The sequence below is a fragment of the Jaculus jaculus genome, chromosome 3 (assembly GCF_020740685.1).
Source record: "Jaculus jaculus isolate mJacJac1 chromosome 3, mJacJac1.mat.Y.cur, whole genome shotgun sequence".
Classification (NCBI taxonomy): domain Eukaryota; kingdom Metazoa; phylum Chordata; class Mammalia; order Rodentia; family Dipodidae; genus Jaculus; species Jaculus jaculus.
The window spans coordinates 134,733,002-134,760,514 of NC_059104.1; the positions used below are offsets into that span (position 1 = coordinate 134,733,002).

The 27,513-nt window shown below is 44.6% G+C and overlaps 1 protein-coding gene across 3 annotated transcripts in view; it reads right to left on the reverse strand.

The window, feature by feature from the left end:
- The window catches only part of Lrrk1 (leucine rich repeat kinase 1), a 160,853-nt gene extending 133,340 nt beyond the window's left edge, over positions 1–27,513 (reverse strand). For 2 of the 3 annotated variants that reach the window (XM_045145172.1, XM_004658145.2), the window contains exons 1-2: positions 27,420–27,513; positions 21,544–21,737 (exon numbers count right to left, since the gene is read on the reverse strand). In XM_045145172.1, the coding sequence (XP_045001107.1) occupies positions 21,544–21,640 (97 nt within the window). In that variant the 5' untranslated portion in view covers positions 21,641–21,737; positions 27,420–27,513. Of the gene's footprint in view, positions 1–21,543; positions 21,738–26,841; positions 26,927–27,419 lie in introns of those variants that run through there. The other variant, XM_045145171.1, reaches the window with a different exon arrangement.

A 27,513-nucleotide genomic window follows, 5' to 3' on the forward strand; every position in this document is an offset into this window, starting at 1 on the left:
TAGCTAAGAAAGATCAAAGAGCTCCTTGATATTGGTAAGCAAAGAATATGAAGAGAGGGGTCAACAAGTGAACACAGGACTGGAGAGACAGCTTAGCAGTTAAGGTGCTTGTCTGTAAAGCCAAAGGACCCATGTAAGTCAGGTGCACAAGGTGGTGTATGCATCTGGAATTTGTTTGTAGTGGCTAGAGGCCATGGCATACCCATTCTCTCTCTTTCTCTCAAATAAATAAACAAATAAAAATAAAATGTTTTTAAAGAAGTGAATACAAGCATTCCTAACACAGCTAAACAAACAAAATGTCCAATTGAGATAATTTCACATATTATTTTAGAATTTCATGCATAGATATACTCATATACATGTGATAAAACAGAAAATATCAGGAATAGCTCAATATCTGTTAAAAGAAGGTAACTTGTATAAGATGTGGTACATCTATGGCACAGGAGCAATAGGTTACATCATTGGTATGCAATATATGTAATATATGTATATATGTATATATATACATACATATAGATCTCACACATATATTTATGTGAAGAGATAATATATCCTATACATATATGTATATAAGAAAGATACCCTATAGTCTAGGTGTGTGTCAAACATATTTATATAAGTCCCCTCTATGATGCTCACATAAGAACAAAACTTCTGGGGACTGGAGAGATAGCTCAATCAGTAAAGTGCTTGCCATGGAAATGTGAGGACCTGAATTTGGATCCTTACTACCCATGAAAATGTCTGATAGGAATGACAGCCTGACTATAATCCCAGCATTTAGGAGACAAAGACGGAGCACTGCTGGGGCAAGCTGAACTTGTCTAGCTGAACTGGAGAGCTCTGGGTTCACAGTGCGAGACCATACCTCAATAAATAAGATGGAGCGCAATCCAGGAAGATACCTGGCATCAACCTCTGGCCTTGACATGCATATACATGTACATGTGCATGTGTGCCTGTAAGCTCATGTGCACCCCCATCTGGTCATGCTTACACAAATGCACAAACATACACTGGCAAATTGATAAAGAAAATAAAATGGCTTAACATGTATATTTCAGAACATGTCTCAGTTGTTACAGATCCTAATCCCGAACATGCTGGCAAGGAAAAGATGTGAGATCATTTGCTCTTCTGTCCCTGCTGCACGTCTTCAGGCAGAGAGCCACACCCTCAAGTCCAAACAACAAAATCCATTCCAGCTGATTTTCATCAATTCCAGACCACTATAGCCTCCCGTAGTCCAAAGCAAATGCACAACATGGGCCAAGATCAGAGGTCCTCTATATCAGTTAGAATTCTAAGTTGAGGTATTTCATTTGTGGGTATGTGATGAGCCCAAGGGCGAAACAGGATTACAATGAGGTCATGGTAAAAAGGTACAAGTGAATGGCACAACTCATTCTCCTAAAAGATGGTGCTCCACAGATGTGAACGCCTGCCTCCCCTGCCCTTGAACCAAGACACAAACAGAAGACCCACAGGCAGCTGGCATTCCCTGGGAGCTATGTCCGCACTGCCTGTGGATGTCACAGCCATGGTTTCTGGTATAGAGAAGCCACTGGCACAGCACAAACTTCTTCCCTTTGGTACACAGTGTGGCTGAACAGCAGTAAGTCAGTCAGTCTCTCTTGTCTCTTTTGCTTCCATCCCTCCTCCCCTCCTGCTTTTTTTTAAAAATTTTATTTATTTATTTATTTGAGAGTGACAGACACAGAGAGAAAGACAGATAGAGGGAGAGAGAGGGAATGGGCGCGCCAGGGCTTCCAGCCTCTGCAAACGAACTCCAGACACGTGCGCCCCCTTGTGCATCTGGCTAACGTGGGACCTGGGGAACCGAGCCTCCAACCAGGGTCCTTAGGCTTCACAGGCAAGCGCTTAACCGCTAAGCCATCTGTCCAGCCCCCCTCCTACTTTTTTGCATGTGTGTTGCATGTATGCCCTGTGCCAACACAGGTGGAAGCCAAAGGAGAATGTCAAGAGTCCTCCTCCATCTCTCCTCCATGTGGTTCCTTGAGATAGAATCTCTTACTGAATCTGGAGCTGCTGTGTCTGGTCAGACCCGTGTGAATGAACTGAAGTTCCCAGAAAAGCACTGCATCTGCTGTACTCACTTCCAGCAAGACGGAATGGACTGATAAAGCTCCTGTGATCACAGAGGAATGGAATGTGGCAAGTCACAGCCAAATTACCTTGGTATGCCTTGAGCCCCTTAATAACCATTTACTGCCCACATCTGTGTCTGAACTGAGATCCTGGTGACTATCAGTTGATCAGGTGTAACCTTTATCCGAATGTACCACTAGACGCCCACCTTCCATCAAACCAAAGGCTAAGAATGTCATCAGATGGCACCGGAAGCCTATGAGGGAGAGTCTCCACGTTGCTTCACTATAGCCCACCTCCCTGATGTCCAGCCAGCATATTTGAAAAGTGACTTGGCTTATGATCTTTTTTGGTTCTGTAATTATAAAACCTTTGCGAAATTATTAACAAAGTGAAACATGGAATTGAGATAATCTAAATCTGGGTTCCTAGGCCATGGTCACTCATCTTTGGCTCCAGAATAAACCACTTATTTATTTATTTGAAAGGAGAGAGAGAGGGAGGGAGAGGGAGAGAGAGCGAATGTGAATGGCTGCACCAGGGCTTCTAGCCACTGCAAATGAAGTGAAGATGCATACAGCATTTTGTGTATCTGGCTTTACATGGGTACAAAGGCGTCACTTAGGCCTTGCAGGCAAGCACCTTACCTGATAAGTCACCTCTCCAGCCCCAGAATAAACTCTCTCTTACCCCTTTGAGATGAGAGCTGTGTGTTTCGTGTTGACACTAGCGAGCCCCAGTGGCTCTCCTGTCTCGGTTCTCCACAAGCCTGGGGTTACAGGCATATGTGGCCACATGCAGCTGCTTACATAGGTTCTGGGAATGAAACACAGGTGGCCTCAAGCCCTCTTAGGCCTTCATGCGTGCATGGCAAGCCCTCTTATCTGCATAGCCGTCTCCCTAGTCCATTTTTTAAATGAATGATATCCTAGTTATTAAACTAAGGCATAGTCTATGATTCCTCACTAACCACAAACATCCCAAAAATGTCTGGGCACTGCTTCTAAGGCCCAAAGCCCATCAACCCTGACTCATCGCCTCCTTCAGAATCTTTCTATGACTTGTGTTCAAGGCACTCTTTTTTGTTTTAAGTTTTTTTTTTGTTTGTTTATTTATTTGAGAGTGACAGACTGTTCAAGGCACTCTTGATGAGTGGCCTGAGGCTGCATAATTAAGGCATTATTTCTTTTGCAAACAAATGATCACCACCATGCCAAGGACTGGGAAAAGAATAAATATTGCTTATTTTTTAGCAGAGAGAGAGAGAGAGAGAGAGAGAGAGAGAGAGAGAGGGAGAGGGAAAGACTGTAATTGCTTTAAGACTAATTCAGAAAAAGAAGCTTCTGATCACTTATCTTAGCAGCTTCCTTAATCTACTATTGGTTTATTTAAGTTTGTGGCAATTATTATGGTAGCCAATGAAGACCAAAATTTTTGTTTTGCATAAACTTTAAGGACAAAGAAAGAATGCAAACATTATTGGCAAAGGTGGTAAATTTCAAAGGAATTTCATGAAGTAGTGTTGTCCCCATTCATGCATGAAGAAATGAAGTCTGCAGAGATTAAGTGAATTGACCAAGACCAGGTCCAGATGTGTGCTCTCAGAATTCCCACTCTGCCACTCTGAGCCTCTAAACTTCACTGTTTTTCTTGGTTGCATGTTAAACGTGAGGGCAGAAAATCCTTAGGAAGCTTTGGCTCCCCATTGAAGTAAGACAAAATTACCTTGATGCTGAAAGAAAAGGCAGGCGATCTTAAGAAAGGAAAACTAGTTTACTTTGTTGAGATCCTTTTCTTAGGCCTGGAAGTCTCTATTTAAAGTCCCAATTTGAGCCATACTAAATGTGTGCATATTTTTAAGTACTTCTGAGTCACTCTGAGTAAACCCAGAGGAAGCACATTTCTGACTTGTCCAAACGGGATCAACAGCCTTCAAGTTGATCAAGAAATCCTGATGGATGGAGAATCCCAGGAATTGAGATCTAGAAGGGACAGAAAGGCTGTCTTTGGATTAGTATGCACCCAGGACCACTGCAGACCCAGAGTCCCCAGGACTCAAGAGTTCCCAACCGCAAGCCCCACAATATCTTCATTGTACCTGAAGCCCTGTTGCCTCCACAAGTTTTAGAACTTCCAGCTTTAGCAGGAACTTATTCTATAGGCATACCATTTTCATAGCGTGGAGTAGACAAGAAAAGCATTCCAAAAATAAGGCAAGGAGAGAATTTTACTGTAATTATGACACTTTCATTAAAACCGTTAATAACTTTAGTTCAAACAGCTTATTTTTGCTGATGTGATTTGAGGGATATCACATTTCATCTCTATATATATTTGAAAATGAGGATTAGCTATGTTTAAAATTCCATGCCTGGGGCTGCAGAGATGGCTTGGTGGTTAAGGCAACTGCCTGCGAAGCCTAAGGACCCAGGTTCGATTCCCTAGCCTTCATGTAAGCCAGATACACAAGGTGGCACATGTGTCTGGAGATTGTTTGTAGTAACTAAAAGCTGTGGTGCACCCATTCTCTCTCTCTACCTGTTTCTCTCTCTCACTATCAAATAAATACACAAAATATGTTAAAATGCCATGCTATGATGACTGAATGCCAAATAAAATTAAAGACCCTCTATGTTTTTAAGGGATCTTGTATTTATTTTGAGACAGGGTCTCAGGTAGCCCAGGCTGTCCTAAAATTTGCTATTTAGCTGAGGATGACCTTGAATTCCTGATCTTCCTGCTTCTGCTTCTCAGGTGCTGGGATTACAGGTGTGCACCATGATATCTGGTAAGGATCCTCCTCCATCTTTATGACCAGGATCTTTTCATTTTTTACTAGTAGAAGTAGAATCCTGGTGAGTCTACCCGAAAAGGGGGAAATAGACATTTAATAGCATACTTGGCAGACTAGCATATCTTGGTAGGTTTAGCATACTGTTGATTCCAGTCACATGAATGTGATGGTAAGGACAGGCTGTGGAATAATCAGGACAAGAACCAGCTCTTTCAAATCACCAAATCCAGTGCTTCCTATAAACTACACATTCTGAACTGCCCAGGAGACACAGGACAATGGGACGGACCCAGTAAACAGCTTGAATGTATTGCATGCCATCTCAAATCCTTGGAAATTATTAAAATCATTCAAAACAGCAACAAGCCATACTTATATAAGAAAGAAGAGACTCGAGAGGACCAGAAACCACAGTGCACAGGGGCAGAAAGCGGAGGGGTGCTCTGAGACTCCCTGGACTGCACACCAATGCAGAGGGCTCCTGGGGCTGCCAGCAGGGACCTCCGGAAGGCTGACCCTAGTGGGCAGGCTCCTGTGACTTAGCCCCTTTCCAGCCTGTGCCAGGCAGTGGGGGCAAAGAGATCTGCCTTATGTGGGCTACTGAGGAAGTGTGGCAGGTGAGACCCAGGAGGCGCAGAGAGCGTTCCCCCACAAAGAAGACGTGCTAGACACACCCTCAAGGGAGCCTGTTGCAGTCTCTCAGTCTCAACTGGTGCTGGCTTCACAGAAAACCACGGGGAATCCCAAACACAAAGGCCAACATCCAAACAGGCAGCCACAGACATTTGAGGAAGCTCAATACCACAGAGAAGAGCCAAACTACCAGGGAAGCCAGCATGGCGGGGGTGGGCAGTTAAGGACTGGTAGAAACAGATTACCCACCAAACCTACTGTTTACACAGACAAGAATACAGGCTCATTAGAAACCAGGCAAGGGCCATTGGCCCTCAAAGTTCACAAGGGAACATGAGCAGCTGATAGGACAGAGCCCACGAAAGACAGGGTCTTTCTAGATTTGAAAACCTTCATTTCTTGTTGCATTCTGACATTATGACTCAGCATGGAGTACAAATAAGGCCCTCACTGAGCTGAGGGAGTTCTGGGCTTCTGGGATATATGGAAAGCTAGCTATCAGCAAGTGATTTCTCATTGTCAGGGAAAAGATGGGGTCAGAACCTGAACTTCCCTACAAAACATCCCAGACTTCAGCTTTCTAGCATCTGTGGGGCCCATCTCTATCCAGAACCACAGTTTAAAGAAAGAAAGAAAAACATAAAAAGGGCTGGAGGGATGGCTTAGCAGTTAAGGCGCTTGTCTACAAAGCCAAATGACCCAGGTTTGATTCCCCAGGACCCATGTAAGCCAGATGCACAAGGTGGTACATGCATCTGGAGTTCATTTGCTGTAGCTGGAAGCCCTGGAGCATCCATTCTGTCTCTCTGCCTCTTCCTCCCTCTCAAATAAGTAAAAACAAATTAATTAATTAATCAATAAGAGAGAGAGAGAGAGAAAAAGGAAAAGAAGGAAGGAAAAGAAACAGTAAAGCACAAAAAAAACTTCCGAATCAATATGGACATCATAGACAGCAACTGGAAAAGACAGACTCTACAAATAAGAATCAACTAAAAATCTTCAAAATTAAAGCTAGAAGAGTTGAACTGTAAATAGAGATGAGCTCAGAGGAGTGGGGACAGGGCTGAAGAACAAATACTTGAGCCAAAAGGCAAGCAGAAGCAGAGGCAGAGACAATGGGGCTGGAAGTAAAGGCAAAGAAGAAGGAGACAGCAAAGATAGAGCCGGCCCTCAGTGTGTGCTCAACATGGGTTCCGCATCCAAACCTGCACGTGTGGACTTCCTCTTATAAAATGAGGGAATATGTAAGTGCTCTGTCAATAGCATTTTGTTCTATAGTTCAGGGAATACATATAAGAAAGGAAAAAGGTTGGCACATGTTCGGTACAGATGTAATATGTCATCACAAATAGTTTTGATCTGCAGCTGAGTTGAATTCACAGATGCAGAGGTTTTTGAGCACAGGGACACAGAGGACTAACTGTACTTCTCAAAGCTTTTTGGAATGTGTCTAATAATAAAAGAATCCAAGAAGTATATCATCTAAGGAGCAAGCACAATATCAAAAAAAGTGAAGAGGCTGAGCTCTCACAAGTGACAAGATACTAGTCAATAAGTTGAAAGAATAAATTTAGAAAAAGAAGAAAAATTTAAAAATACAGAAATTAAATCTGAGAACTAAAAGGGAAAAAAAAAACATTTAAAGCTGGTTCTTTCAACTGACCAATTGGAAAGATGGACTAAAAAAAAAAAAAAAAAAACTGAGACATTAAGGCCAAGGGGTGGTGTTGGTAATGGTTGGGGGAAGGGGGCATACGTGAAATTTCACAAGCAATATCTGGAACAAGACAAAACTGTATAGTAAGAATTAAAAATGTTGACGTTACCTGAGGAAACAAGTCCTTGGAGAGATGATGGATTGTTAGTTTGAGACAGGAAAAGGACAATCTGGCCCTGTATAATCTTGTCACATCAGAGTGTAAGGAAATCATTTGACCACTGAGATCATGCCAAAGACAGCAGCCAAGGTAAAGGGGCCTACTGGCCAAAGAGGAATGGTTTTAGCAGCAAGAACTAAACAAATTAAGATCCATGAGTTCATAACGATACCAAGGGGAAAGCCTTCATTGGCTGCCCATGAAAGGTGCCAGGGGACTGACTCAGTTGTTAGAAGAACAGTTAAGGAAGGGAAAGAACCAGGCACTATTCCTGACAGCCTGATAACGTTAACCCAAGCAACCCTGGGGCTCATGGGCAAATCTGCTTGTTTAGAGATAGATTTCTGCAAGTGAAGAGAGTCTTTAAGTGTTTAGTCTCCCTGTTTTATGAATCTGAATGAAATAACTACCCAAGCAGCAGTGGATGAAAACTGGAAAGCCCATGAGAACCTCAGTCAAGAATGACCAAGCTGATCCCAGCTGAAGTCACCAGAAAATCCAAACATCACACAGTGACACCGGGCACTTTTTAGCTCCTGCGGTGAGAGAGGGTGCCCATGCACATACTAGTGGGTGTTCTTGCCAACACATCTCCCTCAACCTAACCAACTACAGGGAAGAGAGGAACTCTCCAGAATACACACAGGGATGCAACTGCCAAAATCCAAACTGGACAACTGCAGAGGACAATGTGGCTTTATCCACAAGGATAAAGATGGGACTTAAGTGATTTAGAAATAGTGTTGACCCAAGAGAATGCAGAGACATCGATTCAACAAACCTGATCAGATCCAACCAACAATAAAAACAAATGAAAAGATAATAAAGGACAAATGAATATTGCTTAGATAGTATTAATGAATTTTTTAAAACACCTATGTTATATGTATTGTGATTTTTTTTCAAGGTAAAGCCTCGCTCTAGCACAAGCTGACCTGGAATTTACTATATAGTCATGGGGTGGCCTTGAATTAATAGCAATCCTCTTACCTCTGCCTTGGGAGTGCTGGGGTTAAAGGTGTGCGCTACCATGCCCAGTTTGTATTGTGATATTTTTTTAAGTCTTCTGAAGACAGAAGTCAGGAAGTGGGTTCTAAATCAGCTGGAGAGAAGGAGTCATAGGAAAGACTTGTACTGAGAGAGAGCAGGCAGTTAGGGTGACTGGGCCCCTAAAAAAAAGGCAGGAAAGCCTTCACTTCATAGAAATCACAGATAATCTGACTTCTTTTCTCTTGCCTAGTTCCCTAGACCTGTTTTTTCTACAAACAACCAGAACCCCTCCTGGGAGGGAGGTCTTTCATAGGATTTAAACAGTGTGGTTGGTCAAGTTCAGACCCTGGAACTTGGTATCAGGGCTAGCCTCTTTCTGAGACAGCCCCTAGCCATAACCAACCAGCTGTACCTCTGGTTCACCTGAGCCAGAAGATAGCCTACCACCATCAGGTTAAAATTACCATTGCAAGGGGAGGGCAGGCTCTCTGACCACTTGGGAGACTCCAGCTCTGGGTAAGATTTTCCCTCAGCTGAGCCTGGGCTGGCTCAATTCAGGCCTAGTCAGGTTGAGCAGAGGGCAGAGTCCCCTAGCCCTTACTCTCCACGTGGGTTCTTAAAGAAAAAATTTTAAAACTTTCATTTATTTACTAGAGAGAGAGAGAGAGGGAGAAAGAAAGAGAGAGAGAGGGAGAGAGAGAGAGGGAGAGAGAGATTGGTGTGCTAGGGCCTTCAGCCGCTGCAAGTGCCAACTTGTGCATCTGGCTTACATAGGTCCTGAGGAATTGAACCTGGTTCCTTTGGCTTTTCAGGCAAGTGCCTTAACCACTAAGCCATCTCTCCAGCCCTCCAAATGGGTTCTTTACCCCCGCCTAGCTTCCCACATGGCAGGAGCTCCTTGAACTTTCTTTTCTCTTTTTTTTTTTCCAGGCCCTCCACGTGGAATCTCTAGCCATGTGTGTGCCTTTCTTGGCTTTGCACTTCCCTCAATAAATATAATAATTTAGTAATTATCTTCCTCAGTCTTTTTTTAAATTCAATTCTTTGATAAAATTAGAAACAAACCTAGAGTTTGGGGTTCAAGGGCTTTCCTGGACCCTAAGCACCCTGTTATAGTTCCATGAAACTTTTCAAGATTGTCACAAGTAACAATAGCTGAATTTGAGTAATGGGCAAATGAGATGCATCATAGTCTGTTTAATTTTGTAATATGCTTAAAACTTCCATTATATACATATGTGTGGTGGCAGTAATACATTATTATATATTATTATATATTATTTATGTAATATATGTGTTAATGCATATATATGGATATATGTACTTAAAGCTAAGATAAAACATAACATTTAACATTTTTTAATAGGCTAAAGCTTTATAAAAGGGAAAAGAACCACTGTGATACTAGGCCTAAGACACTGTGGTTTATGAGGTAAAAAATAAAAAGGGGAAACTAAGTATTTGTCAATTCTTTGGAAGAGAGAACAGCTAGAAGATAGGATGGGGGTGGGAAGACAGGTTTCACTGTGTTCTCTGTCATACTTTTGAATTTATGTCAAGAGTATGGTTTAATCTATGAGAAAGGAATAATAGCTACAATGTATATTTAAAAATCCTGATGTCACTATGAACTTTATGCGAAGACATGACAATATATTGATTAAATATATGACCACTCAGGAAAATGTGTAACCAAAATCAACTGGAGAAGCAGCAAGTTTGACTACACAGATAAAGAATCAACAGTTGAAAAACCAATCTACCAATAAACACACCAGGTCTATGTAGCAAAGGCTTCAAGACCTCAGTACACAGAACATCGATGATGGTTCTTGGACAATGTGATACATAAAGCCATCCCCTGGCATCTGCAGAACTAGATTCTAGGACTCTCATGGACACCACATGCCATGGATATGGAAGTATTTTATATAACATACAGCATTTGCCTAGAACCTATGCACATCTTCCAGTGTACTTTCAATCTCTCAGGACAATTTTTAACCAGCAGGATATAAATGCTGTGTAAAGAGTTGTCATACTAGGGGTAAGGGAGAGGGCTTAGTGGTTAAAAGTGCTTGCTGCACAAGCTTGATAGCCAGAGTTCAGATCCCCAAAACAGGTAAAGCTGGACACAAGCAGTGCACAGTCTGTCATCCCAATGCACCTATGGCAATGGGAGGCAGAGTCAGGTGAATCCTGAAGCTCATGGACCAGCTAGTTGTATTTGCAACAGCAGCAAAAGAATAAATAACTAAATAAAAACTAAGAAAAAGAGATGCCCTGTCTCAAACAAGGTAGGAGGCAAGAACCAACACTGCAAGGTTGTCCTCTGACCTCCAGAAGCATGCAGTGTGGCATGTGTGTGACCCCCCCCCCACACACACACAGATGAAGGAAAAGCAAAAAAAGAGCCGCTACATTGTTTTTAGATGTAATATCAAAAAGTCTTTACAGGGCTGGAGAGATGGCTTAGCGGTTAAGTGCTTGCCTGTGAAGCCTAAGGACCCCGGTTCGAGGCTCGACTCCCCAGGACCCACGTTAGCCAGATGCACAAGGGGGCACATGCGTCTGGAGTTCATTTGCAGTGGCTGGAGGCCCTGGAGTGCCCATTCTCTCTCTCTCTCTCTCTCTCTCTCTCTCTCTCTCTCTCTCTCTCTCTCCCCCTCTTTCTCTGTCTGTCACTTTCAAATAAATAAATAAACATAAAAAAAGTCTTTACAGCTTTAGTACAGATATAACTTTATTTTACTTATTGATGAGAGAGAAGGGGAATGAGTGTGCCAGGGTCTTTAGCCACTGCAAACAAATTCTAGATTCATGTGCCACCTTGTGCATCTGGCTTTACATGGGTACTGGAGAACCAAACCTGGGTCCTTAGTGCTTTGCAGGCAAGCACTTTAACTGTTGAGCCACCTCTCCAGCCCAAGACATAATTTCTTAAAAGACATTTTTGATCTTTAGTTGACTGAATCTGTGCATGAGGAAAATGGAGACAAAGATCCCTGGGGCTAAGCTGCTAGTTAGACAGCCCCGTGTTCATTCATGAAACGCTGTGTCAGTTAAATGATGTGAACAGTGACAAAGGAAGACACCCTGCATCAAACCTGTGCCCCCCCACACAGCCATACACGTTTTCAGATGTACACACACGCACACACACACATGTACACAGACACACAAGCATGCACACCACACCCATACAAATGCTTAAAAAAAATAGCCACCAGCTTTTGCCATTCTTCCCATTAGCAGGAGCCTTTTTCCTGCCTCGGTCGAATCTGAACTTACTTTTTGACATGTTTTAACTGATGGGAGATGGCAGAAGTTCTGGGCCTACGCTTATGAAGGCCTAGAAGCTCCTGCCACGTAACACGGGAAGAGATGTCGCTGTCAGGAAGCTTGGGCTATGTGCCTGCGTGACAAGAGGACATGTGGAAGAGAAAGAAGTTACATGGAGGCACATGGAGGCACGGTGATATGTGGGTGAAGCCAGCAGAACCACCCAGCTGAGCCCTACTCAGACAAACCTAGGAAATCATGAAGTGTTACACTGAGCTAACAAGTTCTTGTTTACTGTGTTTCCTCCTTGGAGTATAGGCATTATGTGAATGAGTTTCCCAGAGTCCAGTTCATTGCAGGCTCTGACACAGGGTGCAGTGAATGGGCACATTTTTATCTGTTCAAGGAATATTCTTACTACCTCCCTCGGGCTCTCTACTTCCAGTCAACACAGCCGATCTGAACATCAATGTTACCTGCCACAGATCTAACTAAATGCCAACATCTATCCAATACCATGGCTCACTTCTGGTTTGTCCCCACCAAAACTCACATCGAGGCTCAATTTCCCACAGCAATGGCATTGAAAGGTTGTGGGGCCTCTCAGAGATGGGGCCTGGTGGGAAGTGATGGAGCCGTTAATCCACGGTGAAGGGATGGGTGTTAGTCGCCTAGCGCAGCTGGGGTTCAGAGAAGAGGACTGGTTCCCAGAGAGGAGATGTTATTGGAGAGTGAACTTGGCCTTTTACTCTCTTGCTTCCTCTCTTGTTGTGTAATTGCTCCCCTATGTGACAGCTTGTTTGTACCTTCCAGTCACCAGAATTGTGAGTCAAACTTTTTTTTTTTTAAATTAATGACTTGGTGCCAAGTGTTCTGTTATAGTATCACAGAATGGATATAGACATCCAATAACAATTTAAAATGGCCTCGTGCTGTGCCTTCAGCATTTGAACCTGCTCCATCGACTTGCATTTGCTGAGTATCGCTCTCTGGTTGCTCCTGCCCTTTGCTGTCTATTTTTTATGGTACAATGAGAAGATCCGAAGAGCAGAAGCCACACACCTGCAATGTTCTCAGAGTCTAGAACAGAATTCATCACCAATGGATGAGTGCTGGGGATGCTGACTTAGCGGAGACAAAGCAACAGCCAGACTCAGACACAGCTCACTCATGAGGACCTCAAAAACAAGTGCCAAGGATGATGCCCTTTCCTGCTGCCATGCTCCTACCATCTTTTAGCATGGTCAGAAGCTGCTCTTTAATCTGCCTATAAGTCAGCTGTGCAAATCTATTTTTATAATAAACACACCTAACATTTACAAGATAAAAATAACTGAGAAAACACTAAAATAATGGACACTTAAAATGAATGCCGATTAGGGTTCCTTGATGAATTAAAGACATTATTACACATAACAAAGGAATAGAATATATAAAAAGAAACAACAAAGAACAGGAAAGAGATTTTGGAAATTGAAGATAAGTGTCAAGTTGGGTGTGGTGTCTCATGCCTAGAATTCCAGGACTGGGGAGGCTGAGGCAGGAGGACAGGCATGAGTTCTAGATAAGCCTAAGCTACATGACGAGTTTCAGTCTAGCTTGGGGTGCAGAGTGAGATGCCAAAAATATGTAAATAGAGAAATAGATAAAATTAAATTAAATTAAGTGCCACAATGAAATGTTCAAACGAGGGGCTAAAAGAGAGACTCAAGGAATTCTTTCAAATTTCATGAAAAAAAGGAGTTAGAAAATATGAAAGGAAAGAGAAGTGGCATATACCTTAACTAACAGAACTGCCACAAAAACAGACAAAAAAGAGAGCAAAGGAGAAAATATGATCAAAGAAATTATGAAAAAAATTCCAGGTTTGAAAGGAACACAGGCTTGGCCTACCCACTGACAACTAGTATAAATAAAAACTGACCCTCAGTCAACTTGCTTGCTACAAAATTTCAGAAGGACACATGTGGTGGTTTGATTCAGGTGTCCCCCATTAACTGGGTTCTGGATGCTAGGTTCCCCAGTTAATGGCAATTGGAAATTAAAGCCTCCTGAAGATGGTATATTGTTGGGGGTAGGCTTATGGGTGTTAAAGCCCGCTCCCCCTTGCTAGTGTTTGGCACACTCTCTTGTTTCCGTTGTCCACCTGATGTTGGCCAGGAGGTGATGTCCACTCTCTGCTCTTGCCATTGTTTTCCCCTGCCATCTTGGAGTTTCCCCCTCCAGACTGTAAGCTACAATAAACCTCTTTTTTCCCCCCACAAGCTGCTCTTAGTTGGGTGATTTCTACCAGCAATGTGAACTTGACTGCAACAACACACCTGCAGGGAGATCCCAAGACCTTCAGTAGGTGACAAAAGGAAAAACCAGGTAACACAACAACGAGTCAAGCCACATCAGGGAACAAGGGACTCTCCAAATCCTGAAGCAGTTCTTCCTCCCACCTCTGCACCCCAGGTTCAAAGCTAGAAGCTGTGGTGGACTTCTGTAATTCCAGCACACCTAGGGAGGTGGAGATAGGAAGAATCCTCTAGAGGAAACCAGGGGGAACCAAGATCCATCAACATGACAAGAAAAATAGCCAACTGCCTAGCATGAGACAGACTGCCTAACACGAGTCAAGCCACCTCTATCACATCTGCCAGGGCCCAGGAGACATCAAAGAAGAAGTAGAAGAAGTGTTACTCTCACTGTTAGCCTGACAACCATCTCCATGGAGATGGAGATAGACACTGAGGACACTCCAAACTCATCAAAGCAGAAATCCAGAGGTTACAGAGAGATCAACCAAAAAGGAGACACAGGCTCAAGGAACATTGCAGAAGAGGGGACAGAAAAATATAAGAGCCACAGGGAGGAAAGAAGTATTCTGAGGCATTGTTCACTCCCATAGAGATTGACTGGTGCATTCATGATCCCACAGTTAACACAGCCCAACTGAGGAGGGCCCCAGGGGAAAGGGGGCAGGGGAGAAGGAATATAGGAATATAACCTGATAGGATCATAGCCAACCCATGATATAGTCCTATAGAAAGGTTCATGAAAGTTAAAAAGGAGAGAGAGAACCCACTGAAGCTCATGGGCCAACTAGTTTGTCAAACTGTTAATAAGAGCAATAACAGCCGGATGTGGTGGTGCACACCTTTAATCCCACCACTCAGGAGGCAGAGGTAGGATGATCACTGTGAGTTCAAGACCAGCCTGAGACACATAGTGAAATCCAGGTCAGCCTGGGCTATCCCTGCCTTGAAAATTAAAAAAAAAAAAAAATCAATAAGCAACCCTCACTGTTGTGTAAGGTGAGGACTGATGTCCAAAAGTTGTCCTCTGACCTCCACATGCAAGTATCTGCATATCTGTGAGTGTGTATGCACATGTGAGTCAAGAAGTGGGGAAGAAAACACCATTAGCTACCAGTGACCAGCCAGTCATTGTGGTTTTTCTCATGTCATCCCAGTCTGCTATGGGAACATGTGGAATCACATAGATATCTTTTCTTTTTAACCTTCAGGGAGCAGCTGGACACTGCCCCTGCCCACTGTTGGGTAGTTATTTATCTTTTAGCTTGGAAGAGGCATGAGCAGTCACTCACTGGTGCCCTCTGAGCCAGGCAGCTGAGGCAGGGGGTGGGACACCCTGAGAAGCCTGGCTCTACCTCCCCAACTTCTCCCAGCCAACACCACTGCAGAGCCAGACCTTGAGTCTTCCACCTGTGACCACCTTCTTGGCTCTGCGTGCTCACACGACCATCTCAACCATCTCAAGGCCAAAACAAGTTACTGACAGAACTTTAGCAGCATTCTTGCCATTATGTATTCAAATTCCAACCCCAAATTCTATATCATCACATAATTCTATATTTAAAATAACAGACTATTAATTCTCAATGCCTTTAAAATCATCAAATCTGAGAAGTTCAGAGTGCCACAGACATATTAAATATTCTCTTCTTGGCTCTCCTAAAAAGTGATTTTGTGAGGGCTGGAGAGATGGCTTAGCGGTTAAGCGCTTGCCTGTGAAGCCTAAGGACCCCGGTTCGAGGCTCGGTTCCCCAGGTCCCACGTTAGCCAGATGCACAAGGGGGTGCATGCATCTGGAGTTCGTTTGCAGAGGCTGGAAGCCCTGGCGCACCCATTCTCTCTCTCTCTCTCCCTCTGTCTTTCTCACTGTGTCTATCGCTCTCAAATAAATAAATAAAAAATTTAAAAAAAAAAAAAGTGATTTTGTGAAAACTCTTGGCAGCATGCTCCTGGGTAGTGGATGATGGAAGAGAGCTGAGAAGAAAGGCCATCAGATACAATCTGAGCGAGAATTAGTACATGAGCTATAGCCCTAAAACTTGTTACAGTTGAAAATGTGATTTCCAACTAATGTGTGATTTTTTCCACAACTTCACAGTTATAAGCTCAGAAAGGAGCTTATGACTTGAGATGAATGTTTCTATTTTGGATTATTCTGCTCTTCTTTTTTTTTTTAGTGACAAATGTCACCATGGACAGTATGAGTGTTAAGTGGAATCTAGGCAGACTGGACATGGGCACAGCCTGGGCAGTAAAGGATGCGGAACTTACAGCTCAAAAGAACATACATGCTCCTCAACTTATGAAGGAGTCATGTCCTGATAATTCCCCATAAGTCATTAATATGATGAGTGGAAAATGCATTGAATGCGCCCAAGCTAGAGAACATCCCAGCCTAGCAACACAGCCTGCTGTGCAGTGTCGGGTGTTTTCCTTGTGACTGTGTGGCTGACCGGGAGCTGAGGCTCACAGTTGCTGCCCAACATGTTTAGTGAGACTTGACTCAGAAATCCAAAATGCAGAAAAAAGATCAAAAGCCTAAGTATAGCTCTTACCATATGCATTATCACTTTCACACCACTGTAAAGTAAAATATCTTATATTAAGTCAGTGTTAGGCAAGGTAATCAGTATGGATTATTCATTTTCACTCATCAGGGTTCCACCAAATGTGTTGTGACATTCATACACGAGAGTTTAGGTTTGTATGTCATTGGGTAAGGGGTCCATTCCCAGAGGAATAAAGAATTTCATTAAGAAGTCCTTCATTATGGTGCCTTCAATGTCTGACTTATATGGAGCAGGAAGCTGGACAGAGGTATGAAAATCCTTGCTCCTCTGCACAGGGATCTGGCGATGTCCAGGCTACTATCTCTCTGCTCAGGCCACAGGCCTCTTTCTGGGGAGAAGAACCTGCAAAGAGAACCTCTGGTGGCTGGTGAGGGTGTGCAGGGTGGGCCTGGGCTGCCCTTTCCCCCACATAGCGGCCATCAGGGAGGGATGCCCACCTCACACAAGGGGAGCCACACCAGGGAGCAAGTATAGGGTATGGAAGGTGGGGAGGGTGAGGCACGGTGAAGGAAAAGTGGGAAGAGTAAAGGCTGAGGCTTTCAGCAAACCACTGCCTTCACGCTCTGACCACCCAGAATGGGGGGACGTGAGCTGGGGTGCTCCCCAGAATCCACTCATAGCAGTTTGGATTTGTGGGGCCACTTCCTTGCACCCAAGTGCAGGTTTATGGATTAGTCCCCAGAGAGGTCTACGTGCAGAAAAGATCAAGCGATATCCAAGTGGGATGAGTCAAGTTGCCAGGACTGCCCTTCAAAGCAGCAGGACCACTTAGCCTCAGAAGGAACCTGCTGGTAGGGCAAGGCGTTGGCTGTTATCAGGGAGAGCAAGGCATCAGCTTTTGGCTACTCAAGAAAGAGCTTAAGGGATTCTAATCTGCCTCACTGGGTGGAGTTAGATGCAAAGACCCCAGAATGGACCCCCACAGCATTCTCCTCCTAACAGAAAGCCTAGTAAGTATGTTCTGGACCAATAACTAGTTCAGTGAAATCCTAAAGCTTCAGATTAAGGTTAATATTATAAGCCTCACCAAGCCCAGAGCTTGTGTAGCTGCACTTGGCATCATGTGGCATGAAGCACAGCTGGGTTAACTACCACCTGCATGGATGAGTGTCTCCTACCAACCAGGGCATCTCTCGGCCACTCTTCCCCTTGCACACTCAGTGAGGGCTTCCATCCTCAACCCTGGGCAATCTTCTTGAAGAGGCCCAGCGTGCTCCACACACCATGGTCATCTACTTAGAAAAGCCCGGTCCATCCATGCACGACACCCACCCCCACAGGCCAGCAAGCATACCAGGATGCCAACATGAGTGCCAATGTGAGAAGCAGGTTAAAGATGTGGCTTGCTCCTTAATGCCCTTGGAGGATCTCCTATGGTGGTCTGGGGGAAAGATAGGTTAACACCCTAGGGGCACCTTCCTAATTCAGTCTATTTCCTCCCTCTATTTCTGGAAGTCAACAAGAGGCCCCCTTGAGAAAGCCATGTGGTTTGTATATTATAAAGTCAGATTCTTAATACAGATTTTTAAAAGCAAAAGGAAGAAAAAATTTAAAAGAACATTTCAAATAGCAATGTAACAACCTGAAATTTGAAGAGTCTCTGGAATGTTCCTTCTTCTTTGTTCCATGCTTGGTCCAACAGATAGTGTTTTGAGAGGCAGGAAGCTGGGTCTAGCTTTATAAGGCTGAGGCTAGGGCCCTCATATAGAAGTAGGGGTCCCAGCAGACCACCTCCACCTTCCACAGTCCAGGAGAATATGAATTAACTGGAAGTTTTTTCACTGCTCTACTTTCCCAAGAGCCTCTCACAACTGGCAGAGCAGGTTTTCCCACTCTGGATGGTGTGAGACATACAGAAGAATGTCTAATGACATGTTTGTCAAAGGAGTCTGTCCAGCAGCCCTGGCACAGTAACTCCCAGACCTCCTTCTCCATCCAGAACACTTGAACCCCATCAGGGTTTTCTAAACATTCCTCCTGCCCCCCAGGGGAGCTCACTGCTGCAATGACGCATGGTTGGCACACACAGGCCACTGGCATGACGCCACTTGTCAGACAGTACCACATGCATGCGCTACAAAAGGACGAACCACTCTAAACACACACAAGATGAGAGTATGAAACCAGGTGCGGAGTGTGGACAGAAACACCTAGTACACAAACACAAAATGTAAGATAATATAACCAAAAAATCCAAAGTGGAAAATGTGTTTTGCTAAAGCTTGGGGCTTTTACAAAACCATTCTTGTAAATATAATGAAAATTTGGACATTTTTAAACATGTTACATGGTAGGGATTTTTAAAAGGTACACACGTATAATTTGAGAATCATTGCTTTCCTTCTGAGAGTCCACATTTCTTAAGTATAGCTGGGAAGCAGTTCTGGAACAGTCTACCCTGAAATGAGGCTGGTGGATTTCTGTGGGTGAAGGGAGCTGAGAAGTCAGGCTCTCCAGGATTTTGGCAGTTTGAGGAGGATGTAAGAAGGAATGAAACACCTTTGGGGACAGACAACCATCCCAGGGACACCCCAAGCCTGAAGGTGGACCTGATGAGGGAGGTCTCCATTGCAAGTGAATTGAATGAAATGTTCCCATTTGCTCCAGAAAGACTTTAAGGAGAGAGAAGGCAGAGAAACAAATATGACCTCAGATGTGAGCTACAAGGTGTGCAAGTTAGATTGCAATCATGAAACATAAGCACTTAAAGAAGCAACAATTACAAACAGCCTGCTAGGCTGGAGATGTAACCCAGTGGTAAAGGGCCTGCCTAGCATGCACAAGGCCCTGAATGTAGTCCCCAACACTGCAAAACTAAAACAAGCACTTGAAATATCATTATTCTTGTTGTAAAAGTAATATGAGCCAGAAAATGAAGGTGACATGTTGCAGAAAACATAAGGAATAAAGATAAGCAAAGCGCAGTGTTGGTACATTCCACCTGGAGTGAGGGATTACACAACCCTTTCAACATCACTAGACATTGCCCCTGGTCTTGGCGTATACAGATGGTTTCTGACTTATGATGTCTTTCACTTATGAATTTTTTGGCATCACAATGGTGCAAAAGTATATCCACATGACCTGCTTTTCACTTTCAGTACAGTATTTGATAAATTGCACGTGACATTCAATACTTTCTTACAAAATAGTCTCTGTGCCGGGAAGATGGCTCAGTGGCTCAGAGTGCTTGCTGAACAAGCGTGGGGAGCAGAGTTTGAGCCCTAGTACTCAATATGTGGGCCTCTCAAACCCACCACGTGGGCTTTCTCAAACTCTTAATGACATTCTACTATTTATGAATGATAGCTGTAGGGATGATCAGACACGGATCAAAAGGAGTTCTGGGCTGGAGAGATGGCTTAGCGGTTAAGGGTCTTGCCTGTGAAGCCTAAGGACCCATGTTCGGCTCTCCAGATTCCACATAAGCCAGACACACATAGGTGAGAGGCAAGCACAGGTTGCATATGCCTGGTGATGCATGCATGTGGAGTTTGATTTCATTGGCTGAGGCCCTCTCTAAAAAATAAAAATAACTGGGCATGGTGGCACACACCTTTAATCCCAGCACTCAGGAGGCAGAGGTAGGAGGATCGCCGTAAGTTTGAGGCCACCCTGAGATTACATAGTGAATTCCAGGTCAGCCAGAGATATAGGGAGACACTACCTCAGAAAAAAGAAAGAAAGAAAGAAAGAAAAGAAAAAAGAAAAATTCTTTTTTTTTATTTCTATACTTGATGAGCTGTTGACCTTTAACAGCTTTCTTGACCTGTCTCATGCTCACAATCCTCAGCTATATAGTAGAAATAAAATTTAAAAAATAAAATAAAATAAAAGCACCATTCTAGAAATGGGGACATAGCTCAGTGGTAGAGCTCTTGCCTGGCAGATGCAAGGGCCTGAGTTTGATCTCCAACGCGAAGACACACACACTATTTTCACAGACCACTGTGAGTATTAAGTGAGATTACTTGATACAGTTCTGAACCTAGAACCTGGTATGTACTAAGAAATTAGCAAATATTTATTATTAACAACATCAGTGACAGTTTGTTTATATTAAAAGAGATGTAGGTCTCAAAGAAAATCATTGAAATGTTCAAACCCGGTAATCTGACCTTTAGAAATCTGTTTTTTGGAAATAACTTGGAAACCATATATGCAAACAGAGAAAATAGTGCTTTTGGAATGAGAAACAATTAGAAGAAGCAGCCCACAAGTCCAATAGGAAATTAGGGATTATATAAATAATTTCACTTAGTGCTCCCATGCAAATGATGTTTTACTTAATCACATGAATTAGGTAGCAACTTATTACAAGCCATTAATAGAAGGTTAGTAAAAGAAAAAAACATAGAATTGTATGGGCCTTATAAATATAAGAGCTAAAACAAAGTCCCTTAGTCACAGAGAACCACATGAAAATAATTTCCAGCCAGCCATGGTGGCACACACCTTTAATTCCTGCACTCAAGAGGCAGAGGTAGGAGGATTGCTATGAGTTCAAGGCCACCCTGAGACTACATAGTGAATTCCAGCTCAGCCTGGGCTAGAACGAGACCCAACCTTGAAAAAACAAAACAAAACAAAACAAGAATTTCCAGGCTAGTGCTTCTGTTTGGGGTAGTGGGACTCTGAGTGTCTTTTTTCTACTTTCCTTTTTTTCTTCTCAATTTTTTTAATAAACTGATATTATTTTTACAAACAAAGACAAATCCCTGTTTCAAAACAGTCCTATATCCAACATAACATGATGCCTCATGTTTAAGGTCTTTAGGATGACAATAAGTTTTGTACACAGCCACTCAATTTCTGGAATTTAAGTAAGGCTTCCTAGACACATTTTATGACAACACCCCCCCCACACACACACACAAATAACCACTATTTCATTTCCTTTGGCTGAAAATGCCTGTTCTTAAGTTATCTTAAACTCTTCCTAGGTCAAGCATGGCAGACCCCACCCAACCCTGTGCCCTTACCATTCAGGGTCTCCATGGTGCGTCCTGGACACACAGCAGATCCCTCTGGTCCTACACACCAGTACATGCTGGGTGGTCTCCAAGACATGCCAGCCATCAACCTCCGGGTGGCCGCACTCAAAGGCAGGTCCGTTGTCACCACTTCCACCTCCCCTGTGGTTTAAAGTGTGGACACCCAGTCATGGCGGAGCATTCTGGTGGTAAAAGACAACATCAAATGAGAAAGTTTTAAAATCAAATCTTCTCTAGCAAGTTCCTGAAAATATTTACTATTTCCATGGATATTCCCTTCTCCTTTCCATATTTCTTCATGATCTGTGTGGCCAAGCCTGTCAGATGGGGACAGTGAAAGGACAGAGAATCCCATCTATGATCTCAACCCTGGCTCAGAGAGTTTTTCCCTGAGAAGAAATCCTGAATTTCTCTACACATCCACTGTCCCTTACATGACATGACACCCTGTGCAGTTCCTGTACCATCAACACAGCCAAGTAAGGCTCCTCCCCTCAGGGCTCACACTCTAGTCTGGATAGAGCAAGCACATGGTTGATCACAATACAAGGTCCTCCCTTTATCCAGGACAGATGGGTATGAATGCCCAGGGCAGGCATATGAGCCCAAAAAGGCAGCCAGGCCACACTCTTAAAGAAATCGGGTCTGGAAGGAATTGTTACTGATTATGAAGTCAAGTTCGTCTGAGCTTTTGAAGTTGGCAGAACTTAGCCCTACAAATGTTGCCTTTCTCCAGGGGAACATTAGGCAATGTCTGGAGACACCTTGGGTTGTTACAACTTGTGTGGCAGGTAGGGGGAGTTGCCACAGGCATGCAGCGCATGAAGATCAGAGGTGTTGCTAACTAACTTATGGGTGAATTATCAGGCCTGAAGTGGTGCCAAGTAGAGTAATACTCTCCTAAAACTAAGTAGGTTTTGACAAACTCCTGAGGCCCAAGGGCTGCTCTTCCATGCTGGATCTCCACTGAGACGGGAGCTCCCACACATGAGTGAGCATCCCACTTTTCTTGTTTGTTTGTTTGTTTTGAGGTAGGGCCTCACACTAGTCCAGGCTGACCTGGAACTCACTATATACTCTCAGGGTGGCCTTGAACTCACGGTGATCCACCTACCCCTGCCTCCCAAGTGCTGGGATTAAAGGTGTGCGCCACCATGCCCGGCTGCATCCCACTTTGTTGATGAAAGGACTAGAACTGTCCTGAAGGCCTGGCTCAGGGCTGGCACAGAACAGCTGTAGGATAGGAAGGTACTAGCCAGCATTCCTGTAGTTTATCCTATCTACCAAGTACAGGGCTACAGGCACCGAGACAACTCCAAAATAGGAAGTGAGCACATAACCCCAAATCACAACAACAAACAACTCAGTCCTCTAAGTAACGCCTTAGGCATTCCATGGAGGTAGAAGCATGGTGTGGATGGCTTCTGTGACAAATTAGCAGTGTGACTTCTAACTAAAACTTTTAATTCTCAGTTTTCTCATTTGTTAAAAAATAGACCCACAGTCCCTCTACCTCCCCCATTGCCCTGCCTCGCAGGACCGCTAGAAGAATGCAAATAAGGGCTGTTATGGCCATCACCTACAAAAATAGCACGGGAGGGTGGGATGTCAGGAGGGCCTCCCACCTCTTCTTGGATGAATGCACTCAGAATATCACTGCGTCGCAGCATGCAGGTCCTAGAAGTTGCCACGAACAGTGCAGACACTAAGCAAGCTATAGAACAACACTGGTAAACACTCATAATTCCTCCGCTTAAAAACTTGGAAATTGACCAGGCAGATGGCTCACTGAGAAAAGTACTTGTTTTTCAAGCATGAGGACCTGAGTTTGAGCCCCGGAACCCATGTGAAATGCCAGGCACGGTGGTACATGCCTGTAATCCCATCACTGAGGAGGCAGAGATACAAGGATCCCTGGAGCTTGCTGGCCAGCCAGACTAGCTTACTTGGTGAACTCCAGGCCAGTGAGAGATACTGTTTTATTAAAAAAAGGTGAACGGTGCCTGAGGAACCACACGTAATAATGTCCTCTGCTTCCACACACGTGTACACATATGCACCCATAGCTGCCCACTCATGCACTTGCACACACACAAACATGTGTATGCACACATAAGAAAAGAAAGAAAGACAGCAAGCAAGCAGGCAGGCTTGGAAGTGAGGCTCAGCAGGCTGAGTTCTCGTGGGCAGGAGCAGGTAGGGAGGACGGGCTATCCCAGCAGTGTTCTTTATGAACCGCACCTCTCTGAACCAAGACAGGAATATCCAAAGAAATGTGCATGAGGTGGGAAGCCTAGCAAGTCCAAAAACGACAGGACATGGAAAAACAAAACAAACTTCAGAGGTTGCTTAAATGCCTTAAAACTGCAAACTCCAATTTAGAAAATCAACCTGAGGACAGCAAAAGTTCCAAGACAGTCTGATTTAAACTAAAGACTCCTGGGCTAGAGAGATGGATCAGCAGTTAAAGGCCAAGCCTGATGACCTGGGTTTGATTTCCCAGTGCCCATGAAAAGCCAGATTCACAATGTAGTGCATGCATCTGGAGTTCATTTGCAGTGGCTGGAGACCCTGACATGACCTTCTCTCTCTCTTTCTTCCCTCTTTCTCTCTCAGTTTTCCTCACTCTCTGTCTCTGTCTCTCTCTCAAATAAATAAAAATAAAATAAAGACCCCAAATTTCACATGAACATCCCAAACTGAGAGGCCCAGTTGCCATATGCTTTCAAACACTCTTTAAAAACAGCCAGTGAGCACACCCAATAGCTTATCAAAGATTCCCAATGGAAGACATTTGTTCTCAAAACATAAGTGTCTTGCCATATAATGTTTTAAACTTAGACATACACATATAAAAGAATCTTAAAAATACTGTACACTAACGCTCACCGGGCACATTTGGTTCCCCTTTCAGTTTCCTTTTGCAAATCACTAAACCAACAGGATTTTTGCCATGGGAGCAGTTTTTAAATTGTGTTTTTGGCTTACATCCTAAGGCAGACACTTTAAGAAGCATTAACGCAATCAAGCTGGTCAACAGATTTCTGCCCCTCCTGGGTCTCTTAGTGGTAGAGGAATGGAACAATCCATGGCGTTAAATTGTGTGTTTTCTATATCCTCAAGTGGGCTTCAAAGGGTTTTCTGCAGTAATAATTACTCTAATAACTCATGGTGTGTGTGTGGACACGGTGTGTGTGATGTAGGGGATGTGGAGTATGTGCACGTGTATGAAGACTTACTTGCCCATGCACATAAGTGAGGAGGCCCGAGGAGAATGTCCAGCGTCCTCCTCACTCATCTGCATGCATCTTTCCTGGAAACAGGCTCTCTCCCTCAACTTGGTCAAAGCTGCTGACAGTGAGCTCTGGAAGAACACCACCCCCTGTGGACTGATGTGGGTGTCCTGCTCAGATTTTTACATGAGTTCTAGGGAGTAAAATGTGGCAGTCTCCGGCCAGAGAGGCTACCATGCTTAAGTGGCAAACGCTCTTAACCACTTAGCCATCTCCTCAGCCACTGTTTTAATATATTTTTTAAAAAATTACCAATTTCCTTTTGCCAACTCTTCATACCTGTACTAGTGAATAAAGTTAAATGCTTAATAAAAAGAGAACAAAGAACTTGTTCAGTCTGAAAAAAAAAAAAACTTTCACTTTCACTGAACCTTTTGAGTTAAGAGTGAACTTGGTCAGTTTGTGAAGCTGGAGGGGAGGGCAAACATAGAAAGTAATTGCTGGGCCAGGTGTGGTGGCGCACGCCTTTAATCCCAGCACTTGGGAGGCAGCAGTAAGAGGATCACCATGAGTTCGAGGCCACTCTGAGACTACTTAGTGAATTTCAGGTCAGCAGGGGCTAGAGTGAGACCCTAACTCAAAAAAAAAAAGTAAGTAATTGCCATGAAGTTCCTGACAGGGGAAGCTACAAGTGTTGAGCAGGTTATTTGTCAAGACTCTCAGTGCAAGTGTTGGAAGATTCTTATAAGTAAGGCGTGCTGGAAATATTCATGAACAACAACTAGCACCTCCTTCAGAATCCTGACCTATGGTTTTAAATACCTGTGTAGTGCTTTAAGCATTCCTTGACTAAATATTAGTACCCACAAAATGTCTTTCATGAGTTTGCAGATGTCAACATTTCATGGAGCTGTAGGCCAAATGTATATATTGTTCTCAACCCCAGACAGGTATGGGAAGGTTGGGGAACAGAAATGCTCCATGAGTCTGAAGCCGCATGTCACGTATGGCTATTCACTTACTATTACCCTGAACTACCGCTACACACCAGTGCCTCCTGGCCAGGTTATGGGGCTGAGGATGCCGCAGGAACATGGCAGACACAGTCTCTGCCCAGGAGCGCCAGTAGAGACCTGAGGTAATTGAGCAGAAGTTAAACAGATGCATAGATGGTGAGGAAGGGGGTAGTAGAGGAAGGGTTGATTTAGAGAGCCAGGCCAGGGAAGGCCATGTGCAGGGACACGAGGCAGTAATGCAGAGGCTCAAAGATGGACAATGAGCTGGACTAGAGAGGCTGAGGGCAACGGTATTGAAGGTTCCATGAAAAGGGGGACGCATCCATTTTGATCCATTAAAACTGTGTCCATACTTTTTCTCTGTGTGCTGGACAGAGAGAAGGGAGGGGGACGACGGCACAGAGAGCAGGCACAAGGGCAGAGGCAGTGAGAAGGAGGAACACCGGGGCACGTTTCACCACAGACCTACCCAGACTTGGTGGAAGACTGTGCTGAGGCATGAGGAAATTTGGTGAGAACTTCTAGTTTAGGGTTTTATTTTGATCTAAGCTGCTGAGTGGACTATGGTGACTCCCTGAGATGCGCACATCTGCAGGAGGGAAAGATTTGGGATTTAGCTACCCTAAATTCCCCTTTAGGGACAAACTGAGTGTTGGTATGCTATTAATTTTTTTTTTCCTCCCAGGACATGAGCAAAGATAATGAAAACCATATCAGAGAAGGAATTTAGTGTTTCAAGTCTTTCAAAATAGTGCACATTGTGTTCCCTTTAATACAGTTATGTGAGTGCCCAACTCATCTAAAATAGTATATTTGGCGAGAGGTTTGCTAAGAGCATAGGGCACGTTCCTGTTTCTCTACTGCTTCAGTCTTTGAGTAAACTCAAACTGTGAAGGGACAGATTGAGCGGGCCTTAGACGTCCTCAATTCAATTCTCCATCACTACCTTTGTACGACTCCCAGCCTTCCTAGGATCTCTGCCTGTGTTCCTGCCAGGGAAGGTGGCAGGATCAAGCAACAGAGATGGCAATTTTTACCTGTCAGCAGATATGCGACCCCCGGTCAAGAAGCGTGTCCCAACCACGGGAAGACGCGCTGGCGCATCCGGCGTCCCCAGGCTGCCTGCCTGCCCCACCGCGTCCCGAGACTCTTCCCACCACTTACGCTCGCGCTCAAACTTCCGCCACCTCCAAGTTCAAAGATCGGGTTTCTCCAACGCAAAAAGAACCCCGCAGCCGCTCTGGCGTTCCCTACTTTGGTTTCTGGCCTGGGCTCCTCCCCGCCGCCCCCCGTCCTGTCCGTCCCGGGCTATCTGGGTTCCAGGTTCCGCGCCCGGGCTGTGCACACTTCCCCGCCCGCCGGCTGGGGTTTGGGCACCCACGGAGGCAGCGGGCGATGGGACGCGGGGTCCCCCCCACCCCGAGATCTCCACGGTTCTTGAGCTGTGGCCCGCGGCCACGAGGCAGAAGCTATCCGTGCCCGGGCACGCGGCCCGCGGGGAGCTGGGCCTGGAGCGCGGGGCGACGGACGGACCCTCCCTGGGCACCGGCGGGGCGGGGCTCGCGGGCTGCGGGAGGCCCCCGGATCCCCGGGCTGGCAGCCGGGCAGCACTTACCTGTGGCGGCGGCCCGGGGCCTAGCGGTCCCGCTGCACTCTGCCCCGCCGTCCCGAGCCGAGCACCCCGGCCAGCCGGGCCCAGACGCACTTCC